Source organism: Sinohyriopsis cumingii, chromosome 8, assembly GCF_028554795.1.
Source record: "Sinohyriopsis cumingii isolate HCF-2022 chromosome 8, ASM2855479v2, whole genome shotgun sequence".
Taxonomy (NCBI): Eukaryota; Metazoa; Mollusca; class Bivalvia; order Unionida; family Unionidae; genus Sinohyriopsis; species Sinohyriopsis cumingii.
This window is the reverse complement of record NC_142968.1, coordinates 87937936-87963463: the sequence shown is the minus strand read 5'-3', so window position 1 is coordinate 87963463 and position 25528 is coordinate 87937936. Positions and strand designations below refer to the sequence as shown.

The window sequence follows — 25528 nt, the reverse complement described above, 5'->3', positions numbered from 1 at the left end:
CTCTGCAAATTGTAAAATGCATTACAATGGAAATGTGTTGAGTAAGTTTCATGTTATCTAGCGAAACAATTAATTAAGACCTGTTCCCTTAATTACATTTTAAATTTTATAACGAGAAGATTCTCTTTTGTAGAGACATTCTGCATTTCTACAGTGAGCCTAAATACATATATGTTTTACCATATTCAATAAATCTCCATCAAAAATATTTTAATTAGATAACCATTATTCAAATCGTATTCACAATGAAACCCTTTTCCACCTGCTGCATTATCAGACAATGCCAGACTTGTATCATATCTGCCACACATAAACCGCTGTTCATATCTATCTAGAGGAGACCATAGTAAAGCACTGACAACATCAAATAAATTATTGGCAAGCATCGGAAGTGGAGTCAAAAGTTGTCTAAAGATCATAAGCAACAGCAAGACACAAGAGATAAACTATGCTGGTTGTTATTTCAATGGTTGTGATTGTAGTCGGTAGAGGTAAGTATTAGTTCTAATATTAGACAACAGGTTTATGTACAGTACAAAAATGGTTTCATGACAACAAAAGGAATATGTTCTAATATTTCATCACGATTCGCAAATACGGAGTATTTTTCTTAGAGACGGGGAAGTCAAAGGTCTCGCCATTTGTTGATATTGAACATTTCAAATTTCTCCCTTTTCTTTTGGTCAGATGGCAAATTAACTGCCAATTTATTATGTCTCTTTGTCTGTACTTCTTCTACCAGCAACATTTAGGTTACAATATGTGTTCAGTAGTTTCTTAGATAACGTAATTTGATTCGTTATGCCTAATTAAAAGTACTGCAACCTGCGTCATGTTTTACGTCTAACGTATTTTCTCACATTCTTACATGCATATTCGTACAACATCATCTGTATATGGATTATGAGAAGACATACTCCGTGATCAAAATTTATATACCTTTGAACATTTCGACCAGAGGCGGCGTTAGGAGTACTCGGGGCCTGCGGCCGACCATAACCGCACGGGGCCAGAGTTTCGGTATCTCGATTGGCATGCTACTGCAAACATTGATTATGTCTAGACTAGATCAACTTTTGCGATTTGACGCACGAATTTAGTTTGTTTCATTATTAGTAAAAAAATCATATTTGTGGACAACGGGGTTTTTAATCGAAATAATAACATGACGACAATGCCTTTGGCCTAATAAACTGATTATTATTGTCATTTATCAAATAAGACGAAGACACGAATTAACTCCAATTTACCGGCGAATATAGCTAGACAAACTCATAAGGACGACCATAGGGCTGAAGCGCGGTTTCACCTCAAATGCGGGGCCTGGGGAGGTCGCCCCACTTGCTACACCCAAACGCCGTTCATGATTTCGACGATTCGTTGATGTGTGCTGAGGTCTGTGTTTTGTTCATTCTCTCAGACATCGTTGCTTATAGATTAACATAACCCAATATGCAGACAAGTCACGAAGAGAATAACAGGAATGAGGCAAAATGTAACTTTAAAACATGACATCCTACATTATATATTGTTTCCTTGTTCTAAGGTATGGTAATATGTTTGTTTTTCCTGGCCACATATTCTGAAAAACGTTCAGGCAGGCAAAATTGCCATTAAGTTTTTGTTTTATTGCCGTAAATAATATAAAAATTTCCGAACTGGCCAACTATTCTTAGGATATGTTCCTGACATGAAAGACTTGGAGCGAGGTATAATCCAGACTAACATTTTCAAGACTTTGTCTAACTTTCATATATGTGTGTCTTAGTTCAACAGTAACATATGATTATTACATTTATAGTCAGTCTTAAATCTTGTTCAATCAGTTTAGACCAGTGGTTCCCATCCCCCAGGGGATGTGATGACGTTCTGGTGGGTCGCGGTGGCAAAATTTATAATAATGTGGAAACGGGGCCGTAAGGATAAGAAAAAATATTGTTTAGGTCGCGGCCAAAAGGGGTTGCGAAGAAATAGTTTAGACTAGCGTTAAATCTAGACCTTGGATCTGTTGGTGAAATTCAGTGCCGGTCAGTAATGACTAAGCTCTTATTTTGGCAATTTATAACAAAAATGCATGTTCTCAGTTTTATCTGACCTTTCGGAAAGTGTGTTGTCATGGTCAGGTCATTGACATTTTATCAACTTTATAAAATGACAATTTCGTAATTGATTGAAGAACCAAACTACTGTACGAAGTCTTATTGATAAGAAGAAAAGTAAACCATTTTTTTAATACCACTCCCAAGTGGAAAGAAAAATCATTGAAGGCAGAAGAGTTAATTCCTGGCCTTCTTGTCAGTAAAATACATGTTTCAAGTTCTACATGTTTAAAGGTATTGTCGTTTACCATATATATATATATATATATATATATATATATATATATATATATATATATATATATATATATATATATATATATATATATCTTAATTTGTAATATGCTTCTTTGCAATATATGCGAAATATATTGCATTTATATTCAGTCCATCTTTTGTAAGAACCTTAACCCACAAGCGCATTTCTCCCACTCTCCTAACTTTAGCTATCTCTGAATTACAACTTACTTTTATCAATATAAACGGAACTGTTTTTGTACTTTACGGCATAGCAACTCTAGTAAGTAATTGGATAAATATGCCTTTCAAATAAGTCAAGCATAAAAAATAATATGGATAATCGTTCAGAAATTATGTGTTTTCTAAGTTTATATGTTAAATACTTCTGATTAATTTAGAACGATCTGATATTAGATACATCGGCATGAAAATCAAACAGACGGAGATGGAAAAAATTACTTTAAACGTAAGTTAAATTCAACTTGAGGGAAATAGCAGTTATTAAAATTGTCAAATACTCCGTGAAAAGATTAATAACTATAGGTTGCTGCATTTGTAAGGAAAATTATTATATGCCCATTGTTTTCTCCGTTAACTTTACATTGTCAGAATCGTGCAGTATTTTACGATATTGCACTCGGATGCAATTCATATTGAACTCACGTGAATAGAGGAACTACTTTCTATTGTAAACAAACAATGGACTCAGACGCCAGCACTTTTGATTTATTTTATTTGTCTGTGGATGAGGTAAACCAACTGAATGAACTAAAGCAGATGTTTCGTGGACTGTCACATACCAGCTGCTTTGGCAGATTTCGCGTTAACTTTTTTGATACAATGTTTCGGATTTAGGAGAGCTATAGACGCCAAACAGGGTCCTTACAAATAACATGTAAATGACAAGGCATAAACTGTCTTCTTTAGCTAGTAACAAGAATGGCAAAAATATACTTACAGTTTTACATCCTGAATTTCCACAAAATGTACTTTCTTTGTTCTGCAAACTCGATTTACATGAGCCATGTCATGGGTTCCCTAGCTTGATTACACATTTCGAAACTACTGTAATTTCGACTATATTCCAAGTGCAGTTACATCCTCCTTACTGCACTCAGAATGAAATAAACATAACATTCCATAGCGTCTTTTTGATAATTGCAATTGGAAGACTTCATATTTACCCACATTATGATTTTAAACATTCAATGGCCAAACAGAAACATACTTGCAGATGTCAACACGCTGCTCCGTCACCGATGAAATCCGGTGTACTTCATGTAGAATTGACACATAAATCCAGTCCATAATCATGCATTTTCGTAGAAATGACAAAAATACAAATATGTATTCATTCCAGATTAAATGGAAAAGTTGTTGCAATGCGCGTTCATTCACAATATGCTACAAATTTCAATTTTAAGTAGAGCAGCTGAATGTTATGTCTAACGCGCGACTAGTTCGAATTTATCTAGGCGGAGTTATGTGCGCATTAATAATGTTGTTTGTGTGTAATGATGAATCTGCGCTTGTGTATTTAGTTCGGAATACAGCATACAATCAGTTACATTGTTTCGTGTAGTGTATGTTTTTTTCATACATAATCAAGCCTTAGGTAGAATAAGAAAATGAGCATATAATAAAAAGGTTACGGCATTTGTATGGGAAAATATAAACTTGTTTTGTCGGATGGATATACTTCACCCCCAAGTTCGTGCAGTATTGCCATCCAAAAAACTCGTTCATAGTTTCCAATACAAATGCAGTAACCTATAAATATGAACGAGTTTTTCTGTGTCGTACTGCACGACCTTGGAAGTGTAGTATTAGTCTGAAAAGAACAAGTTCATATTTTCCCATACAAATGCAGTAACCTTGTTATTATATACTGATTTTATTTGCCTACCTAAGGCTTAATTATAAAGGGATACAATATAAGAAACAAAAAATTAATTTATGCTGTATTTCAAAATAAATACACATCTCTATGTTCATCCATATACTGCAACAATATGAATGCGCACATAGCACCGCACAGTGACCTTTGAACTTCGTAGCGCGCTTGTCATTAGTTTAAAAAATAGTCACGTTTTGGTCTACTTAAAATTATATGTAGAGTGGTATTTTGAACGAATGCGCATTGAAATGAGAAGAAGAAAAAATCAGGTTAGTCTGGAATAGACCAAGTTTTATTTTCTGTTGATCAATCTCATTTCTGCTTTTCTGCTTAAGATGGACTTGATTTATTGAGTCAGTTCAGTACAGTAAGGAGAATATGGTTTCAGTTGGAAATATAGTTGAACTTAGTACATTTTCAATGTGTATCAGGTTTTTAATTACATGGGTAAGAAAGTCCATTGAGTAAATTAAAGATGCATATATATATATATATATATATATATATATATATATATATATATATATATATATATATATATATATATATGTATATATATATATATATATATATATATATATATATATATATATATATATATATATATATATATATATATATATATATATATATATATATATATATATATATATATATATATAACCATTCTTATTAGCAGCTAAAGAAGACATAGGTGTATGTAGTGTCACTTGCATGCTCACCGTGAGAAGCACCCCGGCTATGACTTGTACCATAGAGTGTATGTCTTCTATCGCCGCCTAACATTGTATCAAAATAGTTAAACGGGGGAAAATTGCAAAGGATCTCTTGAGGGACAATCCATTTAGCCAGCGGAAATAATACTTTGTCGTCGTTCTGGCTGATTGGATCCGAGGCTCTTAGCTTCCTATTGAAAACCTTCAGTTGCATTTTCTTTTTTGAAATTAGCGTTTTGACTGACTTGTAAAATGGTACGTGTCTGTTAGATATGCGATAGTCCTTGGCCTGAATATGTTTTCCTATGATATTTGTATAGACCACAGAGAGCACTGGTCATTGTCTGAACCATTGTATTTGCGAAAATGTACGCATATTTCTCCTAAATAACTGTTTAAATAATCCGAATGATATTTTCAATTACTGCGTCTCATGTTTATTGTTGACGTTGCGATTATCTCGCTCATTCTTTTGTTTGTGTGAGAGTTTCATCTGTGTTTCACCTCTACTTTCAAACGGAGGAAACAGATTGCTTAGCTCATCAACAAACAAATTTAATAAAACAAAAGCTTAAGCGTGTACAAACTGATAGTACATTGTTTGTTTACGAAGTAGTTCCTAATACACTATACTATTTTTAGACACACATGTCGTACAGTATTTACAATATAGAAAATTACTGTACCATTCTGTCGATGTAGAAAATAATCAGCATATAGTAATTTCTGTTATTTAACCAGATTTATGGTCTCAATAAACCATTTATCTGGATTCGGATTGCGATAGTCGAATATATAAAAATTTAGTCGCTAAAACATGTAAGATGGATCAAGTTATGCTAAGAAGAGCGCATGCCTTGTCGGATATCGTTGATGGGAAATATTAAAAAGCTTTTGTTAACTTTGAGCAGAAAATATTCCTTGTCTTAGGCAAGATACGGATACAGTTCCTTCTAGGGGCAGTAAATGGGCTAGGGACAGTAGTTGTACTAGGGGGAGTAAATGTGCTTGGATATTGAATCGTTTGGTCTAATCTAATTAATTCCTGGGTTTGCGGCTCCAAATCTGAGACATTTCGAGCTACATTTTGATCGTTCACGCGTAAACTTAATAACAATTAAACGAGTAAAGCAAAATAAAATAAAATTTTATGCCTTTCCAATCTCTTCTAAGAAATCATATCTCTTGAAACTTGAGCTCGACATGACAATTATGCAAGCAGATACTAGTATTGGTAATTTTGCTACTAATGGTATAGATACTAGTTTTGGTCCTTTTGCTACTAATGGTATACATACTAGTATTGGCAATTTTGCTACTAATGGTATAGACACTAGTTTTGGTCCTTTTGCTACTAATGGTATAGATACTAGTTTTGGTCTTTTTGCTACTAATGGTATAGATACCAGTTTTGGTCCTTTTGCTACTAATGGTATAGATACTAGCATTGATCCTTTTGCTACTAATGGTATAGATACCAGTTTTGGTCCTTTTGCTACTAATGGTATATATACTAGTATTGGTCCTTTTGCTACTAATGGTATAGATACTAATTTTGGTCCTTTTGCTATTAATGGTATATATACTAGTATTGGTCCTTTTGCCACTAATGGTACAGGCAATAGTATTAGTCCTTTTGCTACTAATGGTATATATACTAGTATTGGTCATTTCGCTACTTAATGGTATAGATATTGGATTTGATTCTGTCGCTTCAGATGACAAGTTGTATGCATCGTATTTATTGCGACTGTTTAAATGGTTTTCTTTTCAATCAAGAAACTGATTCTATAAACGTTTTGGAAGTATTTATCATGAATTCAATTTGTTGTCGAAATCAACTTAGTACACATACCTAAACAACAACATATAGCTTGTCAAATGATCCGTTTTTCATAAACGTGGCAAATAGTGTGCTCTAATAAAAGTATTCAATATAGGTAGTTCTCAATAGTCAGCTTTTAACTGCGTGGCTATCTATTGCTGATTGTAACAGCCAGCTGTTAACTAGCTGACTATCTATTGCTGATTGTAACAGCCAGCTGGTAAGTGACTATGTATTGCTGGTTGCGGCAGCCAGCTGGTAACTATCAGCCATGATAAGAGACCTAGTTATTGGATTATGAATGTTTAGCACACCTGACTACGTGAATGGATGAAATATCGTCTTTGATGAAAGGTGTGTAATCCATTATGTGTGTGTATGTGTCTCTGTGTGTGTGTGGGTGTGTGTGTGTATGTGTCTAAATTTGTAAGTAAATTTAACAGTTTTAGTCATATTGCTAGGGTATCTGCAGTGTGGCCGTTTATAGTGATGTCTAGCACTGAGGCATCATGTCCCGCCCAGTCACATTATCCCGACCGGTTCTAATACTAACCTGCTAAGACTGAGCGCCAAGCAAGGTAGCTGTTAGTACCATTTTTATAAGCCTTTGGTATGACTCGGCTGGGATTCGATCCGGCGACTTCCCGCATCTGTGGTAGACGTTCTAACCGCCTAGGCCACCGGAGCGGTCTATGTAACGAATTAGAAGATATATGGGTACATGAGGGTATTCATAGGTTATAGATAGGTTTCAAGATATATATTGATGTGTCAAATTACATACATGTACATGTATATGTATTATATGGACCAGTTTTAAGTGTATCAAATATCAAACCTTTGTTTTTGAAAAGTTTATGTTAAGTTTCCTCACATGGTTGTAAGATGCGTTAGGACTGTCAGCATCAATAGAGAATATTACAAAATAGTTTCCATACAATGCAACTAATATTTTAGATATTCTAAATATACTAAACCTATATTCATTCCGGAGCTTTGATCTTGTTGCTAGAAAGATCTCAGATCGTTAGGAGAAATGATAGCAATAGTGGTGAGGGATTTTCTCCTTGCCTAACCCCACAAAATCTTTGGACAAAACTCGTCTGTCTTCAAGCGAACTTCACATATGACTTTGTGTTTTGATATATCTTTTTATATATTTTTTAATATAAAAACCCGTTACCATTTACATTGCTTCAGAGTAATTTATGCATCAACCCGCCCGTCAAACAAAATTAAAAGTCGATGAAATAAGTCAATAGTGTTCATTTTCTAAATTTCAAAAATTCTTTTTAGGCGTTTAGTGCAAATACGTGATTCTTTACTGAGTATAAGACTCGGGATCCAGACTGGCATGCCTTCAGTATATTGTAGAGAAGTAAGAAAATGACTGATTTTGAGATTTAAAATAGCGGTCAATAATTTTCTGAGACAACTTAAATATTTTATATTTCAGCGTTGGTGGGGTGCATGTGGGAAACAATGACATTTAGAGTGAGTCAGGTCCCCGGTACGCGTATAAATGGGTCGCCCCATAAGCCACACATTTAAAATTATTCCTGTCTCGAGTGTACAGTTAAAAATAAAAATAGATATCATTAAGTTTTATGCATACTTGACATATTCATGGAGTTTTACATCATTTGGTTGTGTCTTATCACTTTTGGGATTTAATACAGTCCAGAAGATCTTACTCCGTTCAATGTATAACCATCACAGTCTATATAAAATTTCTCAGTGTTAATCATTCTCACCGAATTTGTTGAAATATTTAAATAATTCATAGAGTAGCTCTAATATAATGTTTTGGTCCTTCCCTTCTGTTTTCAAAGCTGTTGATCATCATTAAAAAATCTTGTGGATGTTTACTTTTAAGTCTTCTACGTTTGTCTTTTGTAGATTGATTAAATTTAGGTCAAAATTCCTTGCTTATTTGTAACTTTTGCTTGATTATTTTTTGTTGACTGATAACGATTCATGTTGCATATCTTCCCAGCAAAATTGTAACTTCTTTTTACACTTTAAAACTGTCGTTCAAACCAAAGTTTATATGAAATGTTTCATTATTACTACCGGCATTTATACCCGTATTATTTTCGAACCTGTTTTCAGCTAAAGCAATAAATAGTCTGAAAGCTGTAAGATACATTTGCCTCGTTATAATTTTGTTGTGGTTGTTTGATGCCGTTATCTATTTCAGCAATATCATCAGCATTAATGTTATCGGCAGAATTAATCTTTTTTTGTTCTTTCTGTTTGACCTCCAAAGCGATATTTTATGTTTATGTTAATTCGCTGTAAACGTCAACTTAATTCTGATCAAGAGTAATAAATGTCTGCGATAAAGATTAGGCCGATGCGACCTACTTTTTGTCATCTGAGGCGGCAAGCGGAGGAAGGATCAGCGGTGATTCAGTTGTTAGCGTGTCGGACTCTCAGGACAGGATCGTCTACTGCAGTGAACCTCATCACTAAATAGTCTACCTGCGCGACTGTGGTACTAAAACCCAAAACAAAGCCCCCTGTGCAAAAGGGTATCTTTCTATTATACTGAAATTATCAACGTTCATTATGCTATTGAATAGTCCGTCACAGACTTATTTCCAGATCCAAAATGTTCTTATATTTGTTGGTCTTACAAAGCCTCGAGTCGGTTTGCACAATTTTGATGCCCGCGTGTGCAATATTCCTAAGCATAATGGAGGATAATTTACTCACATTCCTGCTTACAAGAATTTCGGGTATTTATATTTCAGGGTTCTCAAATCCATTGTTAATGATATGCGTGCGTTGTTGATCGTCGGGTAGTCACGGTTGACACAAAACTTGGTACCTTGCAACTAAAATGTATTGCAAAGTGTGAACTCTACAATGTTATGAAAGTGACAAACAGTTGTGGGTGCTTTATTTCAATTAACCGGCTTGAACCTGATCCACTGAAATGACGTATATCGATTCGATACACTAGATGAACATACACAGCATCGGACACTAGTTTGAATTTTGTAAAACAATAAGTTAAAAAGCAAAGAGTTGCAGTATTCCTTTAATTTCTCTGGTATACCATGAGATTTAGATACCTTTTACACTCATCACTAACAATTGACTTGCATGCAAGAATGTCAATAAAGTTTATATTTACATTTTTGCATAGACGAATTCGCACAGACTTCTGCTCTATTATGGAAATTCTTTCATTTGCTGACTGCAGGTCTTGTAAACACATAAAGCCTGGCTCTAATTTATCATGTAGGCTGAGATATTTGTTGTATTTGTTTAACTGAAATGTGAGTATTGGATCAATTTTGCTGCATCTATCGAGTCCCTAAAAGCTCATGTACATCAATTTGCATTTGTTTATTGGGCACGCATCATGAAAGTAGGGTGCGTGCAAAGCTTGACTTGACTTCCGTCTTCCAACTACAGAATCATCCCACCCTTTGAAATTAATTATTATCGAACATGCACTGGCGGCGATCACAGATACATCGCTACAAACATTATATACTACAAGAAGCAACGTCGGTTTACCTTACTAAAAAGTTCCAAGAATCGTAACTAAAACCTAACCTATAACCTCCAGCTTCGTAATTCACAACTTACCGCCTTCGTTTCGTTACCTCTATTAGTATGTGTTATGTCCTGGCTTTAGAGAAACACGAGCAGTAGTGATTTAGCTATCATGGTTTGCTGAACACACCATATAAAGGTCCCCACACAGGTCGCCACACAGTATTATATTATTAAGATCAATAATTCAGGTTGACATTACATTTGAATAAACTTAAATATCCTATCTCAAGATAACTGAAAATTTATTATTGCATTCATGGTAAAATATAGAAGTAACTCCTAGTAAGTAAATATACACGAAAAGGTGGTAATACAATACTGAACTAGAGGACCTCAACCTTGCAATGTATTGTACCCATATCTCCTAGTTACTCTCTCTCTCTCTCTCTCTCTCTCAGGAACATACACGTTCCTACACAGAATGGCTCATTTAGTATATCTGTGTCTCCGAATGTGTGTGTGTGTGTGTAAAGGAGCATACACAGTAATACAGAGGATGATTAATTTATTATATCCATTACTCCTAGTCTCTCCATCTCTGCGTGTGTGAGTGTGTAAATGAACATGAACCGTACTGAAGTGTACAATTTATTTATTGCATCCGTGTTTCCAAGTTGCTAATCTCTCTCTCTCTCTCTCTCTGTAAAGAAACATGGTATTACAGAGAATGCTCATTCTCTGTCTGTCTGTCTACCTGTTTGTCTCTCTTCTCAAAAGGAACACACACATTGTTCTCTCTCTCTCTCTCTCTCACACACACACACACACACACACATACACACACACACACACAAGGAATATAGATGGTAATAAAGAGAGTGATTCATTTATTATATCCAGTTTTCCTAGTTTCTCTGTGTTTGTGTGCGCCTGTGTGTGTGTGTGTGTGTGTGTAAAGAACATAATCGGTACTACAGATAATGATTTATTTATTATAGCCGTGTCACATAATTTCTCTCTCTCTCTCTCTCTCTCTCTCTCTCTCTCTCTCTCTCTCTCTCTATATATATATATATATATATATATATATATATATATATATATATATATATATATATATATATATATATAATAGGGATCATACACACATATCGCTTAAATTGTTAAAGCAGAATATACTACTTACTCTATGCTATTTTTCCTATATCGTGTCTGCAGTGCGCATGCGTATGTGTGCGTGTGTTTGTCAGTGTGTGTGTGTGTGTGTGTGATGGAACATCCATAATTATCGCGTTTTCTAACACAAAGAATACTATGTATTCTACCTTTACATCCTAGCTACCCCAACCCACTTCCCGTGTAAAAGGAAAACATAAATAAATATCTTATTAATTTCTTTCTTTGTCTATTTATTTATTGTCAGGTGCCAATGCACAACAGCCAATATATTTCTTAGCGCCACAGTTTTTTCAACCTCCACAGTTTCAGCCGAATCCTGGAACTGGACCTTTGAGTGTATCATCCTTTCCTTCCCATTCAGGTATGTTATTGAATATTTTGATATATGATGAAGTTTGTGATGTCGACCTTACTTAGAGTTTTGAGTGGATTTTTATTTGTTTCTTATACCAAGCAATGTAATCAACGTTTTATTTCTAGCTCTTGTCTGGAATCTTCTTCATTTTGGTAAAAGAGGAAACTTGCAATGTGATACAATATGTTGAAGTTAACAGCTGAACAATGTACCAAAGCGTGAGAGACAATTTCAACCGTGCCATTATCATGCAGTACAGTAATAGAAATGTTATAGGTCTGTTTTTCAGTTGGCTACATTTTAAATATGATGACCAGCAATATGTCCAGCGTTCCACGAAATAAAAAAGCAACTAAATAAAAACAACAAAAGAACAAATACATCATCAACACTACTTAACACGCAACGCTTCCGTAGGTCATCAGCAATAACAAATATTGAATAAAGTACAACACTAATGATCCCATTCATACTCGGTTAATTCACATCTGACATCAGATAGTAGACAGACTTCATTGTAACAAAGCTAGTATTACCGTACAATCGAGTTTATATCAACACATGAATTGCAAACAGAACTTTAAGTATGTTTTTCAGTAGAAAAACATTTTACCTACATACATTATATCATATCAATGGAAACAAAATCATATTCAACACAATTTACCACGCGAAAGTACGCTATGCCCCTACTGTTGCATGCATCATGCAGCGAAATAAGTCTTTGAAGCTTACGGTTCGTCTACAATCAACAATGACACTAAAATAAATAATCAAGTTTTTCATTTATGTTTCCTTTTCCCAGTTCCTAAGAGAATATATGATAACCAATCGATTTTTACCCGGTACAATTTGTAGATAATATATAGATGGTGTTGTTAGATAAACAGAGATAAAATAAGTGAAACGAAAACAGAACGTATTCTAATAGTTACACATAATTTTTTTTTAAAAAAAGATTTGTAAATGAGATTGAACACAACAGATAGATAACATAATACAAAATGATATGCAAGGTATACAAGGTATACAAAATGGTTAGAGGCAAGTATAAAGGCGGCTGGATTGTGTTTGCCTGGAATAGATAATGGTATATTTGTTCCACTAACCTTCACAATAATTATCACGGAAGCCGTATGAACTGAGACAAATCCGATACAAAAGATTTTACCAACGATTAACAGTCGATTTACGTGACCCTGGTCAATTAACTGATGCAGCACATACACTGTTTGTATTTTCATGCAAACTACCTATTGTGTTGTCTACACCGTACAATATCCTTTAATGATTCTAGTAAATTGCCAAAAGGTTTGCAGATGTATTTCTTCCCATAATGTTTTCTTACTCGTAGTGATACCAATTTTGATTTATTTTTATGCCAGCATAATGGTAGTTTTTCCTCAAATAGAAGCACTGTGTCCCAGATGCCTGTATTTTTGTATTTTCTGTCTTTGCGTCTTGCTTTATGTCACGTGGCTCTTGTGCAAGTCATACATGAGACTAGTTGCTTCCATGAATCTTTCTGGATAACCTTAAACGAGGGTCCCAATGGTATGCAGTTTTCACGTGACCAGCCCTAACCTATAGTCATTTATTTTTTTTACTTTCTAGGTTGCTTAAAGCTTTTATGTAGTAACCAGATTGTTTTTTCAACCTATCGTGTAGTGTTTCTTATTTCTCTTTTACGAGGCCAGTACTTCTGTGCAAAGGTTTGCTCGGCTTAACGTACAAATTAGTTTTGCAATCGGTAGTCTCGAAACCATGAAATTTTGCAATCGGTAGTGTTGAAACCAAGAAATTTTGCAATCGGAAGTCTCGAAATCATGAAATTTAGCAATCGGTAGTCTCAAAACCATGAAATTTTGGATTAGATACATAATCTTTAAACCAACTAAAGTGAAATACTAAACAGTGGAAAATTTAGTCTATGCTAAGATCTCTTTTCGTTGCCTGTCTTTGTTTCAGTGTCTCGTTTCAAATAAATTAAATTTTAACAGATATCAATGATTTGTCAGTCACGAATACTGACGCTCTCTCTGACTATTTTCATTAAATAAAATTATGGTGTTGTATTTCATAATTTTTTTAGAGTTTTGTTTGTCTGCCTGTTTCTGTTTTAGTAATATAGAGCTGTATTTCAAAGTTTATTTCTGTAATGTGTATTTCAACATTTTGTCTCTATCTTCTCTCTGTAATTCATCCTGAAAAAAGTACTGCATTTTAAATTTTCTCAACACAGTTACGCAATATTTTACCTGGAATATACATCGCTGGTACGTTCTGGACCAGACATTACTGTTATGTATGAAAGTCCTACCCAAAGGTCTTAATCTATTAATGTTGCACGGTGTTGAGGGTTTTATTCGTACTTGATGAACAGCTTAGGCCCCCATCCCACCCACCCCCCGAAAACAAAGGTGTATGGAAAGAAGAGAGTGGAAGATGTTTCTGTGTTGCTCTCTTTTATTTCGAGGGGGGTTGGTCATAAAATATTAACAGAAATGTTTCAGGTGGTTTTCTTGTTGTTATTTTGGGTTTGTCTTTTTTAATAAATGAGTGGGTACTATATGAGAGCACGATAGCACAGTAATTTGAATCAAAACATGATTCATTTATTCTGTTTACTGTGCGAACGAATCAATATTTTGTAAATTTAATTAGTGATTAAGCTCTATCCTTTATTACATACTACCGATATGTGTTACTATGACTACAATACAAACATTATTACCCTCGCTCTTTCCGATAATTAACAATTTGAAAATGTTACATAAGGCCATCATTATGTATATTTTGTGGACAACCTAGATGGAAATGAAATAATTTATGAAAGTTTGTTTGTACAATAAATCGAAATTCATCAGGAAAATGCTCTTACGTGATGACGTATCTTTTTACAACTGCATTTCATGCAAAATAATTTATGAAAAGTGTAGGTAAAATAGAGAAGTATCATTTACTGAACACGGATTTCATCAGTGAATTAAGTACTAATCCACATAATATTATTAAACTGATAATCCTCTGTAACACAAAGAAATACCAATATAAATTAAAGTGATTTATTTCCGATTTTGTAGAACAATGTATGCCACAGAAAGGGGTATGCCCCCTACAGTGTGCAGATGGTTATAAAATTGATCACAGAGGATGCGAGTTTTGTCAATGTGCGGATCAAGCTTCTTCCTCAGGTAAGGTTAAATGTCACGAGTTTGCCGAAATATTGCACTAATTAACTGGCCCATCAGTGTATTAATGCATCTCTCCGTACTTTTGTTAATTATTTTAAACATGTATGCAGTGCTTGTAGAAACCCACGTAGGTAGAATATGAAAATAAATCAAATACAATCAACGTATATGTATTTTTATATATGTGTGTATATTAATTTCGGCCTTTTGTCTCAATTTGTATTGCCTTGAACCATGCTAAACGAATGCACTTAGGCCACACACACACACAGAGAAACACACACACACACACACACACACACAGAAATTGTTCTAGGTACGGAATTCCAATAAGACGTCTGAGTTCTTCAAGTAGTATGAATCGTTCTTAGCGAATGTAGAAAGATGTAGAAAGTCTTTCAGAAAAGATATTTGCTCATTTAAAAGCTGACCGTGCAATGCTTAAACCTCGAAATGAACGCCTTGTTTTGTACGCAACAAGTAGATTTGTTCACTGACTGCCATGGAGAAAATCGCCAGTTAATCGTTCTACTTTATACAATATCCGAGAACCTTTTCTCTTGCCATTTATATGCCAATGCCATTCATTATTTAGTGTCTGTTATCAGGAATCGGATTACTAATTCAGTTCCAGTATAACTTAAAAGTTAGTATATCAATTAAAAAAAAGTAATCTCTTCATTAGATTGGCAAGCAAGTCACACTTAATTTCATTCTTTAGGTTTAGATCATTTGGAATTGACTAAGCCCAAAGTTTAAAACTGTACGAAACTGCAAAAGCCCATAAATGGAAGTATGTGTGTTCGGTGCTCGGGTCCGAAATTTACTGGTGGGATTACAAAGCAGTTCATGTCGATAAACTAAGATCATTGTTAACAGGCAATATTGGAATAAAGGAAAAACTGAGATCGTTGTTAACAGGCAGTATTGGAATAAAGGAAAAACTGAGATCATTGTTAACAGGCAATATTGGAATAAAGGAAAAAATGAGATCATTGGAAACAGGCAATATTGGAATAAAGGCAATACAATGAAAAAGGGGTCGAATGAAAGTTTAGTCTCTCTTTAGACAGGCAATATTGAGAACACGCAAAACAAGAAAAAGGGTCTTTATCGAGGCACATATCCATACGTAAGTGTCCCGCCCCAAATCCCATGGATTTTACGTGTGGAACATGGTGTCTTGCGGGTAAAATCGTACAATTATGACAGATTTCTGTTTATCCGAACAAAGAGCACCAAGCATATCAGGATGCAAACTGTGCAAATGTAATTATATTATCCCAAAACTTCGGATCAATTCAGGAATTTACATAGAAACAATATGGCTTTCAAAACTTAAAATATATCGCCTTAACTTTGCTGATAAGTTTTACACCAGTTTCTTCTTACGTCAAAGAGACAAAAATACAAATACATAATGCTGAAAACCTGAGACATGTAACAATATCGTTCAAATATTTCAAATATGTTCAAGACATGTGACTTCTAAAAGCCTTAATATAGAACTGTAACATAATGTCATAGTTTCTACTGCCTTGACCGTCTCTGTCTCTACTGAAATAGTCATATGTACGTCTCATCCTTCACAGGCGAGACAAAAACTAGTTAGATTCACATTGTCTTAATGCAAGCCATATCCTTGATCAGTTTGATAAACACGTTGGTGGTTTACTTAAGCTACTGCACCATCATTTATAACATCACAACTTAGTGTTTTGGGCTTTATAGCTATCCTGAAGAAAAAAACAATACACTGAAAACCCCCCACATCGGTCAGAGCCTTAGCAACTCAAATAAAACCCATGAATTTTCGAAGTTAGCATACATGCAATTATTATGCCATATCGTATTCAATTTTGTATGACATTGGTTGAGTATTTGGAAATTTATAACCATTTCGGCATGTTGGCATCTACCCTACATGAAATAACGAGACAAATATCTATCGCAAAGCTTGCTAAGAAAAGCGAATCCAGTTCTATATTTTGACTGCATTAGTGAAACAAGCGTTGTTTACCAATCCTGTTTGGCTAAATAAAAGAAATAGCTTTTAAAAAAAAATTCCTACCTTATAAAAATCCCCGCTTCTACCAGTACGTCCACTCTAGTTAGAAGACCAATTAAACACTTTATTATATTACATTTATATTCCACTTAAAATTTATGTGAAAAATATTCAGTCTGTTCTCCGTTTCGTATGGGCGGGGGGGGGGGGGATTTTCCAACTATAGAATAGTGTTAAATCGACTTTTTATAGTTGAACTTTTAACACCTTGTTAAACATTTACCGCATTCACATATAATATTTTATTGTTTTCATTCTCTGGATTTCTTATCTTCCCCAGTATAATACCATTACAATTTCCATATATTTAATCTTAACATTGTGTTTAGTGATTATTTCAACACTCCATTTCGTCAAAAAGCTGAATTTGATAATAATATAACAAATAATACTATTAAAACTAAAATGTAAATTAATTGCATATAGTCATTGCTATGATTTATAAGACAATAAATTAGGAGCTAATTTAGTGAGACAACATTTTTCCCGGTCCACAAATACTAAAAGATCCGTCATACCTTTTACTAGCACCTGATTTTTGCAATTATTTGTTTTTACTTTTATAATTTCCACCGTTCTGAAGACTTCCTCGTTATGTCATTTGAGATAACTCCTCCTCGTAAACGTCTTTAGTATTATCTCCCTTTAAGCTTTCTACTTTATATGCTACAGAGTACAAATTTAATGGACTGATTATAGCCTTCAGTCAATATATATATATATATATATATATATATATATATATATATATATATATATATATATATAAAATTGGTCTCAATTTTTAATTTAAATTTTACGATTTCAATAGACATTTATTAGAAAGAAAAAAAAACTAAAAATGTTGATCAATACTTTCGATATAGTTTCTTTTTTCATTGCTGTAATTTGCTTTACCATACCCTATCACACCCACACCACTATGCATCAATAAGACTTCAAAGTATGTCTGCCCCTGTTCTGGCTTCATGTACAGGAACATACTTCCAAATTCAAACTTAATGGACTCATTATATCTACTGCAGACGATGTTTTGACTGAGTGAGTGCCTAAACATAAAATATTGTCCTTTTTAAGTATTCCTTAATCTTTACTTAATAAAACTTTTTTCTTCTGGTCTTTGATCTTAAATATTTCTACAAAAGTAGTACGTGTGTCATCTTCAGACGTATTTTGAAAACGATCTGTACGTCACTATTACATTTTTTGTATATTTGTAAATCAAGTATATTTGCCTAAAACCGGTTCTCTTCTTAACATGAACCTTTCTATATGCAAGTCCGTTTCAATATATTTGTTTTTAACCCAAGTTTCCTCTGACCGTTGTCACCCCATTTTTTTATATGTGGACATTTACGTTGGAGTTTAGGGTCAGAGTCCATTCCCTATTGAAAAGTTTGGTGTCGGCATATTCCTATCGATTTCATGCAGGTGTATCTCGATGAAAAGTGGTTAAGTTTACTGGGCCGGCTAGTAAGCGGCTACCCCATGCCGGCACCAAATGGTGTCGGGAAATTCAAACTTTTCGATAGGGACTGGACTCTGACACTACACCCAACATAAATGCCCAAATATCAAAAATGGAGTGCCAAGGGTCAGAGGAAACTCGGACTAATTTGTTTTATCATATAGTCCGTAAGTTCAGAATATTTTATCGGACTTAAAGGTTGTTTCTCTATCTTATTCTTTGAATCCTAATTTGTCTCCACATTTGATATACATTTCTATAAAAAAGCAAAAGGATGCTCATCATCGTAGTATATATAATCACATCAATGCTGTTCTTCTTTACTGTGTGTAATTTATTAATATTATGAGATACACGTCCTTAAGATTAGTTGTTACTACAACCCAAATCCTTTCAATAAAGTAAGGTAAGCCTCAATATTCAAGTTATTCATTCATACATCCACGTATTCTGTATTTCCTCCAAGAAATCTGGGGCCCAGGGTGACCGAGTGGTCTATAGCTCTTGCCTTTACCAAACAGTGACAACTCACCTGAGTCCGCATGGGTTTGAGTCTCAAGCTCGGCCTATGTCGGTATGTGAGAAAGTTTGCCAGTAGCTTCCCGTGGGTCGGTGTTTCTTACCAAAGTTTTCCCGGGTTCTTACTCCACCAGTTATACTGGCCGCCATACTGTACTGAAAAATGGCCTTAAGTCCAAACAACAACAACAATAACCATGACAACCCCATGAGACTGACATACATGAAAATCAACACAATAGAACGCGTAGTTACATATCAGTGTATTTATCACAGGAGCGCCAGTGACCTTGACTTGTTTACGAGATTGTATGCGACCTATAAATGTATGCAAGATAGAAATAATATAAAGGCACATTTTGTACACCATTTTAACATTTAGGGTTGAATTATATCCCTTAAATAATGTTCCTTGTTAGTCAATGCCATTTAAATATTTTGGTTTACACAAAATATGTCAGCTCGTGTATGCCTCAGTATATACTGTAGTATGTGTGTAACTTGTTAATCGGTTTTCGGTCCTGTCAGAACAAAATGTTTATTCACATTGTACTATTTGTCAGGTTTTATTGTATACATTTCAGCTCTTGGAAAATGAAATTCTATACATGCCTGGATATTGGATGTGGGAATGAACATCAGGACTGAGACCTTTGCTATATATTAACCAGCTACTTGGTATTATTTATTAGTATGAATTTTAGAATGTAGGTGACGATCGTGTTTTATGCACCGTATGTCTTCTTGTATTTTGCCTGATGCCCCGAATTTGGTCAAAGCCAGTTAGTTTTCCAAGCGGATAATAACGCAGTTATGCGGATCACCGTAACGTTGATTGTTTTCATGAACCCTTCGTAGTTCTTACACAACACAAAATCGTCCTGTAGGTTGCATGTATGTTGTACACTGATTTTCATCGGATAATTCCCCCCCCCCCCCATTATTTGGCTCTTTTTATGCAACGTCTCGGTCATTCAAACACGTCAGCTGTTCGAGTTTTGCTAGGTTTTTTTCTTACGTGTTTGCTTCATTATTTTAATTACTCTCCTGACCATGAGTTTGTACTCCTAACGTTTCGTAACAGTGTTGTAACCGCACTGTTACAAACTTGTGTGTCAACGCATATACAGGTATCCCCGAAACACGTTTATTACAACTTAAAAAAGAAACTGTTTTCAGTCTATAAAGACCGTTTATGGTTGGTCCATTGATCATTCGTTATACGTTTATTATGTTTTTGTATATACATATCAAATGAGAAAGACACATTTAAAATAAAATTATCGTTTTACTTAAAGGTGCAAAGGCTTCTGTGCCTACAACGACACAGCTATCTGGCATCACCATGTCACCAGTTCAACAGCAGACTCAAGGCCAGCCGGCCACATCTACCATCGCGACAACTACAGACAATACCTGCACAGTGGCGGACACCATTTGTAGACTCAAATGTCCTAGTGGCTATTTCGTGGACCCTAACGATTGCACGAACTGTGTGTGCAAATCAGACGTAATGCACGGTTAACGAGGTACATTCTTTAAATGTTGCGGTATCCAATACCCCAACAGGTCTTTGAAGGTGTAGGTTTTAGTGTTCTGAATAACAGGCTTGTATCCGTCCAGATTTAGTAAGCATTCATAAATTGCTACGAATCGGTGTTTTTTTTTTTTTTTTTGGTCGTGCCTCATTCGCACTGCACATTATATTTCTCCTCAATATCGTCTGTACTGTATAGCTAAAATGTCTGTACTGTAGAGCTAAAACGTCTGTACTGTATATCTAAAATGTCTGTACCGTACAGCTAAAATGTTTGAACTGTACAGCTAAAATGTCTGTACCATATAGCTAAAATGTCTGTACGGTAGAGATAAAATGTCTGTACTGTATAGCTAAATGTCTGTACTGTATATCTAAAATGTCTGTACTGTATAGCTAAATGCCTGTACTGTGCAGCTAAAATGTCTACTGTACAGCTAAATTGTCTTTACTTTATAGCTAAAATATCTGCAGTGCGGAGTTGGGAAATTTTGCTTCAGAGTTCCCAAATGAAAGCCAAAATTTAAATACATGTCTCTATGACTTGTATAAGGCATGAGCTCTTAAATTTAAAACGTCAGCAAATCTTTAGCTTTTTAATGTTTCTGATGATTGTTTACATAAACAGAGATATCTTCGATAGAAAACATTATTCAGAACGTATATATATATATATATATATATATATATATATATATATATATATATATATATATATATATAACCATCTATCTGTGTGCGTGTGTGTGTGTGTGTGTGTGTGTGTGGATCATGCCGTAATAATATAACCTTTACATAAACTAGAGTGCATGGTATTAACAGCAGCAGCCGGCCTTGCATAAGGATAAATAAGGATAAGCTATCGTACATTCTAGTTGTAGGATATCAGGATACAGAAAAGTATCAATAGCTTTCGCTGCTATTCTACTACTACTACTACTATTACTACTACTACTATTAGTACTACTACTTGTAGTAGTAGTACTAGTATTAGTACACGGTTTTATTTGTAACATAATAATAACTTATGTGCCTGATGAATATTATAATCTATTTGTTCCCGCAAAAAGGCAAACACATATTTAACACTGACTTGCTGCCACACGCGAATGGTAAATATTGACTAGCTGCCATACACAATTATTTAGCATTTACCAGCTGTAACACGCAAATATTTAGTACTGACTAGCTGCCACACGCCCATAATTAGCATTAACTTGCTGCCACCCACCCATATTTAGTATAAACTTGCTGCCACAAGCACATATTTAGTATTGTATAGCTGCCACAAGCACACATTTATTATTGAATAGCTGCCATACCCAAATATTTAGTACTGAATAGCTGCCACAAACACAAGTTTAACATTGACTAGCTGCCACAAGCACATATTTAGTATTCACTAACTGCCGCAAGCACATATTTAGCACTGACTAGCTGCCCACAAACACATATTTAGTATTGACTAGCTGCCCCAGGCACATATTTAGATTTGACTTTCTGCAACAAGCACATATTTAGTATTGACTAGCTCCCACAAGCACATGTTCAGTATTGACTAGCTGCAAAAAACAAATATTTAGTATTGACTAACCGCCACAAACACATATTTAGTATTGACTAGCTGCCACACGCACATATTTAATATTTACTAGCTTCCACAAGCACATATTTAGTATTGACTAGCTACCACAGACACGTATTTAGTATTGACTAACTGCCACAAACACATATTTAGTATTGACTAGCTACCACAGACACATATTTAGTATTGACTAACTGCCACAAACACATATTTAGTATTGACTAGCTACCACAGACACGTATTTAGTATTGACTAGCTCCCACAAGCACATGTTCAGTATTGACTAGCTGCAAAAAACAAATATTTAGTATTGACTAGCTACCACAGACACATATTTAGTATTGACTAGCTACCACAGACACGTATTTAGTGTTGACTAACTGCCACAAACACATATTTAGTATTGACTAACTGCCACAAACACATATTTAGTATTGACTAACTGCCACAAACACATATTTAGTATTGACTAGCTACCACAGACACGTATTTAGTATTGACTAGCTACCACAGACACGTATTTAGTATTGACTAGCTACCACAGACACATATTTAGTATTGACTAACTGCCACAGACACATATTTAGTATTGACTAGCTACCACAGACACATATTTGGTATTGACTAGCTACCACAGACACGTATTTAGTATTGACTAGCTCCCACAAGCACATATTTAGTATTGACTAGCTACCACAGACACGTATTTAGTATTGACTAACTGCCACAAACACATATTTAGTATTGACTAGCTACCACAGACACATATTTAGTATTGACTAACTGCCACAAACACATATTTAGTATTGACTAGCTACCACAGACACGTATTTAGTATTGACTAGCTCCCACAAGCACATGTTCAGTATTGACTAGCTGCAAAAAACAAATATATAGTATTGACTAGCTACCACAGACACATATTTAGTATTGACTAGCTACCACAGACACGTATTTAGTATTGACTAGCTACCACAGACACGTATTTAGTATTGACTAGCTACCACAGACACGTATTTAGTGTTGACTAACTGCCACAAACACATATTTAGTATTGACTAACTGCCACAGACACATATTTAGTACTGACTAGCTACCACAGACACGTATTTAGTATTGACTAGCTACCACAGACACGTATTTAGTATTGACTAGCTACCACAGACACATATTTAGTATTGACTAGCTACCACAGACACGTATTTAGTATTGACTAGCTACCACAGACACATATTTAGTATTGACTAGCTACCACAGACACGTATTTAGTATTGACTAGCTACCACAGACACGTATTTAGTATTGACTAGCTACCACAGACACGTATTTAGTATTGACTAGCTACCACAGACACATATTTAGTATTGACTAGCTACCACAGACATGCATTTAGTATTGACTAGCTACCACAGACACGTATTTAGTATTGACTAGCTACCACAGACACGTATTTAGTATTGACTAGCTACCACAGACACGTATTTAGTATTGACTAGCTACCACAGACACATATTTAGTATTGACTAGCTACCACAAACACATATTTAGTATTGACTAACTGCCACAAACACATATTTAGTATTGACTAACTGCCACAAACACATATTTAGTATTGACTGCCACAAACACGTATTTAGTATTGACTAGCTACCACAGACACATATTTAGTATTGACTAGCTTCCACAAACACATATTTAGTATTGACTAGCTACCACAGACACGTATTTAGTATTGACTAGCTACCACAGACACGTATTTAGTATTGACTAGCTACCACAGACACATATTTAGTATTGACTAGCTACCACAGACACGTATTTAGTATTGACTAGCTACCACAGACACATATTTAGTATTGACTAGCTACCACAGACACGTATTTAGTATTGACTAGCTACCACAGACACGTATTTAGTATTGACTAGCTCCCACAAGCACATGTTCAGTATTGACTAGCTGGAAAAAACAAATATTTAGTATTGACTAGCTGCCACAAACACATATTTAGTATTGACTAGCTGCCACACGCACATATTTAATATTTACTAGCTTCCACAAGCACATATTTAGTATTGACTAGCTACCACAGACACGTATTTAGTATTGACTAGCTGCCACAAGCACATATTTAGTATTGACTAGCTACCACAGACACATATTTAGTATTGACTAGCTACCACAAACACATATTTAGTATTGACTAGCTACCACAGACACATATTTAGTATTGACTAACTGCCACAAACACGTATTTAGTATTGACTAGCTACCACAGACACGTATTTAGTATTGACTAGCTCCCACAAGCACATGTTCAGTATTGACTAGCTGGAAAAAACAAATATTTAGTATTGACTAGCTGCCACAAGCACATATTTAGTATTGACTAGCTACCACAGACACGTATTTAGTATTGACTAGCTGCCACAAGCACATATTTAGTATTGACTAGCTACCACAGACACGTATTTAGTGTTGACTAACTGCCACAAACACATATTTAGTATTGACTAACTGCCACAAACACATATTTAGTATTGACTAACTGCCACAAACACATATTTAGTATTGACTAGCTACCACAGACACATATTTAGTATTGACTAGCTCCCACAAGCACATATTTAGTATTGACTAATTGTCAAAGTTGAAAGTGCCTGTCCTGATATTAACGAACTCTACACTTTTACAGATTCATCGCCAGACTTAAACAGAAACCAGTTCACGACGAATCGGTCCCTGGAAACAAAGTGTCTTTGAAGTTGACTTCTTTACTCTTTGCTTGTATCTGTTCAAATAAAGAATGTGTGTCCATCTTAATGTATCTAGGTTGAAATCTGCGTTGAATTAGTTTGCCATTAAGGGTCCATTGTTCGGGGCAAAAGAGTTATTGTAGTAAAATTATGCGTCAGTGTTCTAGCTATAATACTGACAGTTTCACTGGAATAAGTAACGTGAACTATGGATGCATAGTTCTGTTACGTTATTGTCATGTAACTTTGAAATGGTAAACTTTTACTGGTATCACTACACTAATCCAGTCCACGAGCTCTTATTGTATCATGATGTTGTTCCTTAGAAACTCAACAACGTGTATTTTTCTCATTTTTCCTGGATATTTGCCAACCAGTGAAGAATATTACTTGCATTCAACAGAATGCAATATTTAAACCTGAAAGAAAATCAAATGTGGATCGAGCTCAGCTTGACTGTTCTCTTTTGCACAGAAAGACAAAACAAATGAGTGTGATGTTACAAGTACCTGAAAGATAGTTTCCATTAAATATTACAGTCATATCATTCCAATGCAATAACTTCCAGAAAATGCAACA

The 25528-nt window shown here is 34.8% G+C and overlaps 1 protein-coding gene across 2 annotated transcripts; it reads left to right on the top strand.

Annotated features, from left to right (window-relative positions):
* The first annotated feature begins 361 nt into the window (after nt 1-361).
* LOC149794088 (uncharacterized) lies at nt 362-25292 on the top strand. 2 transcript variants are annotated; one of them, XM_089966515.1, is made up of 5 exons: nt 362-491; nt 11714-11830; nt 14908-15018; nt 20372-20602; nt 24889-25292. In XM_089966515.1, exons 1-4 carry the CDS (start codon nt 449-451, stop codon nt 20596-20598), a joined length of 498 nt encoding a protein of 165 aa, XP_089822641.1. In that variant the 5' UTR covers nt 362-448; the 3' UTR covers nt 20599-20602; nt 24889-25292. The 2 variants fall into 2 exon arrangements, with proteins under 2 accessions (XP_089822641.1, XP_089822640.1); XM_089966514.1 differs by lacking the exon at nt 24889-25292 and having other exon boundaries at nt 20372-21210.
* The last annotated feature ends 236 nt before the right edge of the window (nt 25293-25528 follow it).

Excerpts from the sequence above, each read along its gene's own strand:
- LOC149794088 (XM_089966515.1), top strand. The coding sequence starts at position 449 with ATGCTGGTTGTTATTTCAATGGTTGTGATTGTAGTCGGTAGAG. Across the intron at positions 11,831-14,907 it reads ATCCTTTCCTTCCCATTCAG|AACAATGTATGCCACAGAAA; the intron begins GTATGTTATTGA and ends CCGATTTTGTAG. Across the intron at positions 15,019-20,371 it reads GGATCAAGCTTCTTCCTCAG|GTGCAAAGGCTTCTGTGCCT; the intron begins GTAAGGTTAAAT and ends TTTTACTTAAAG.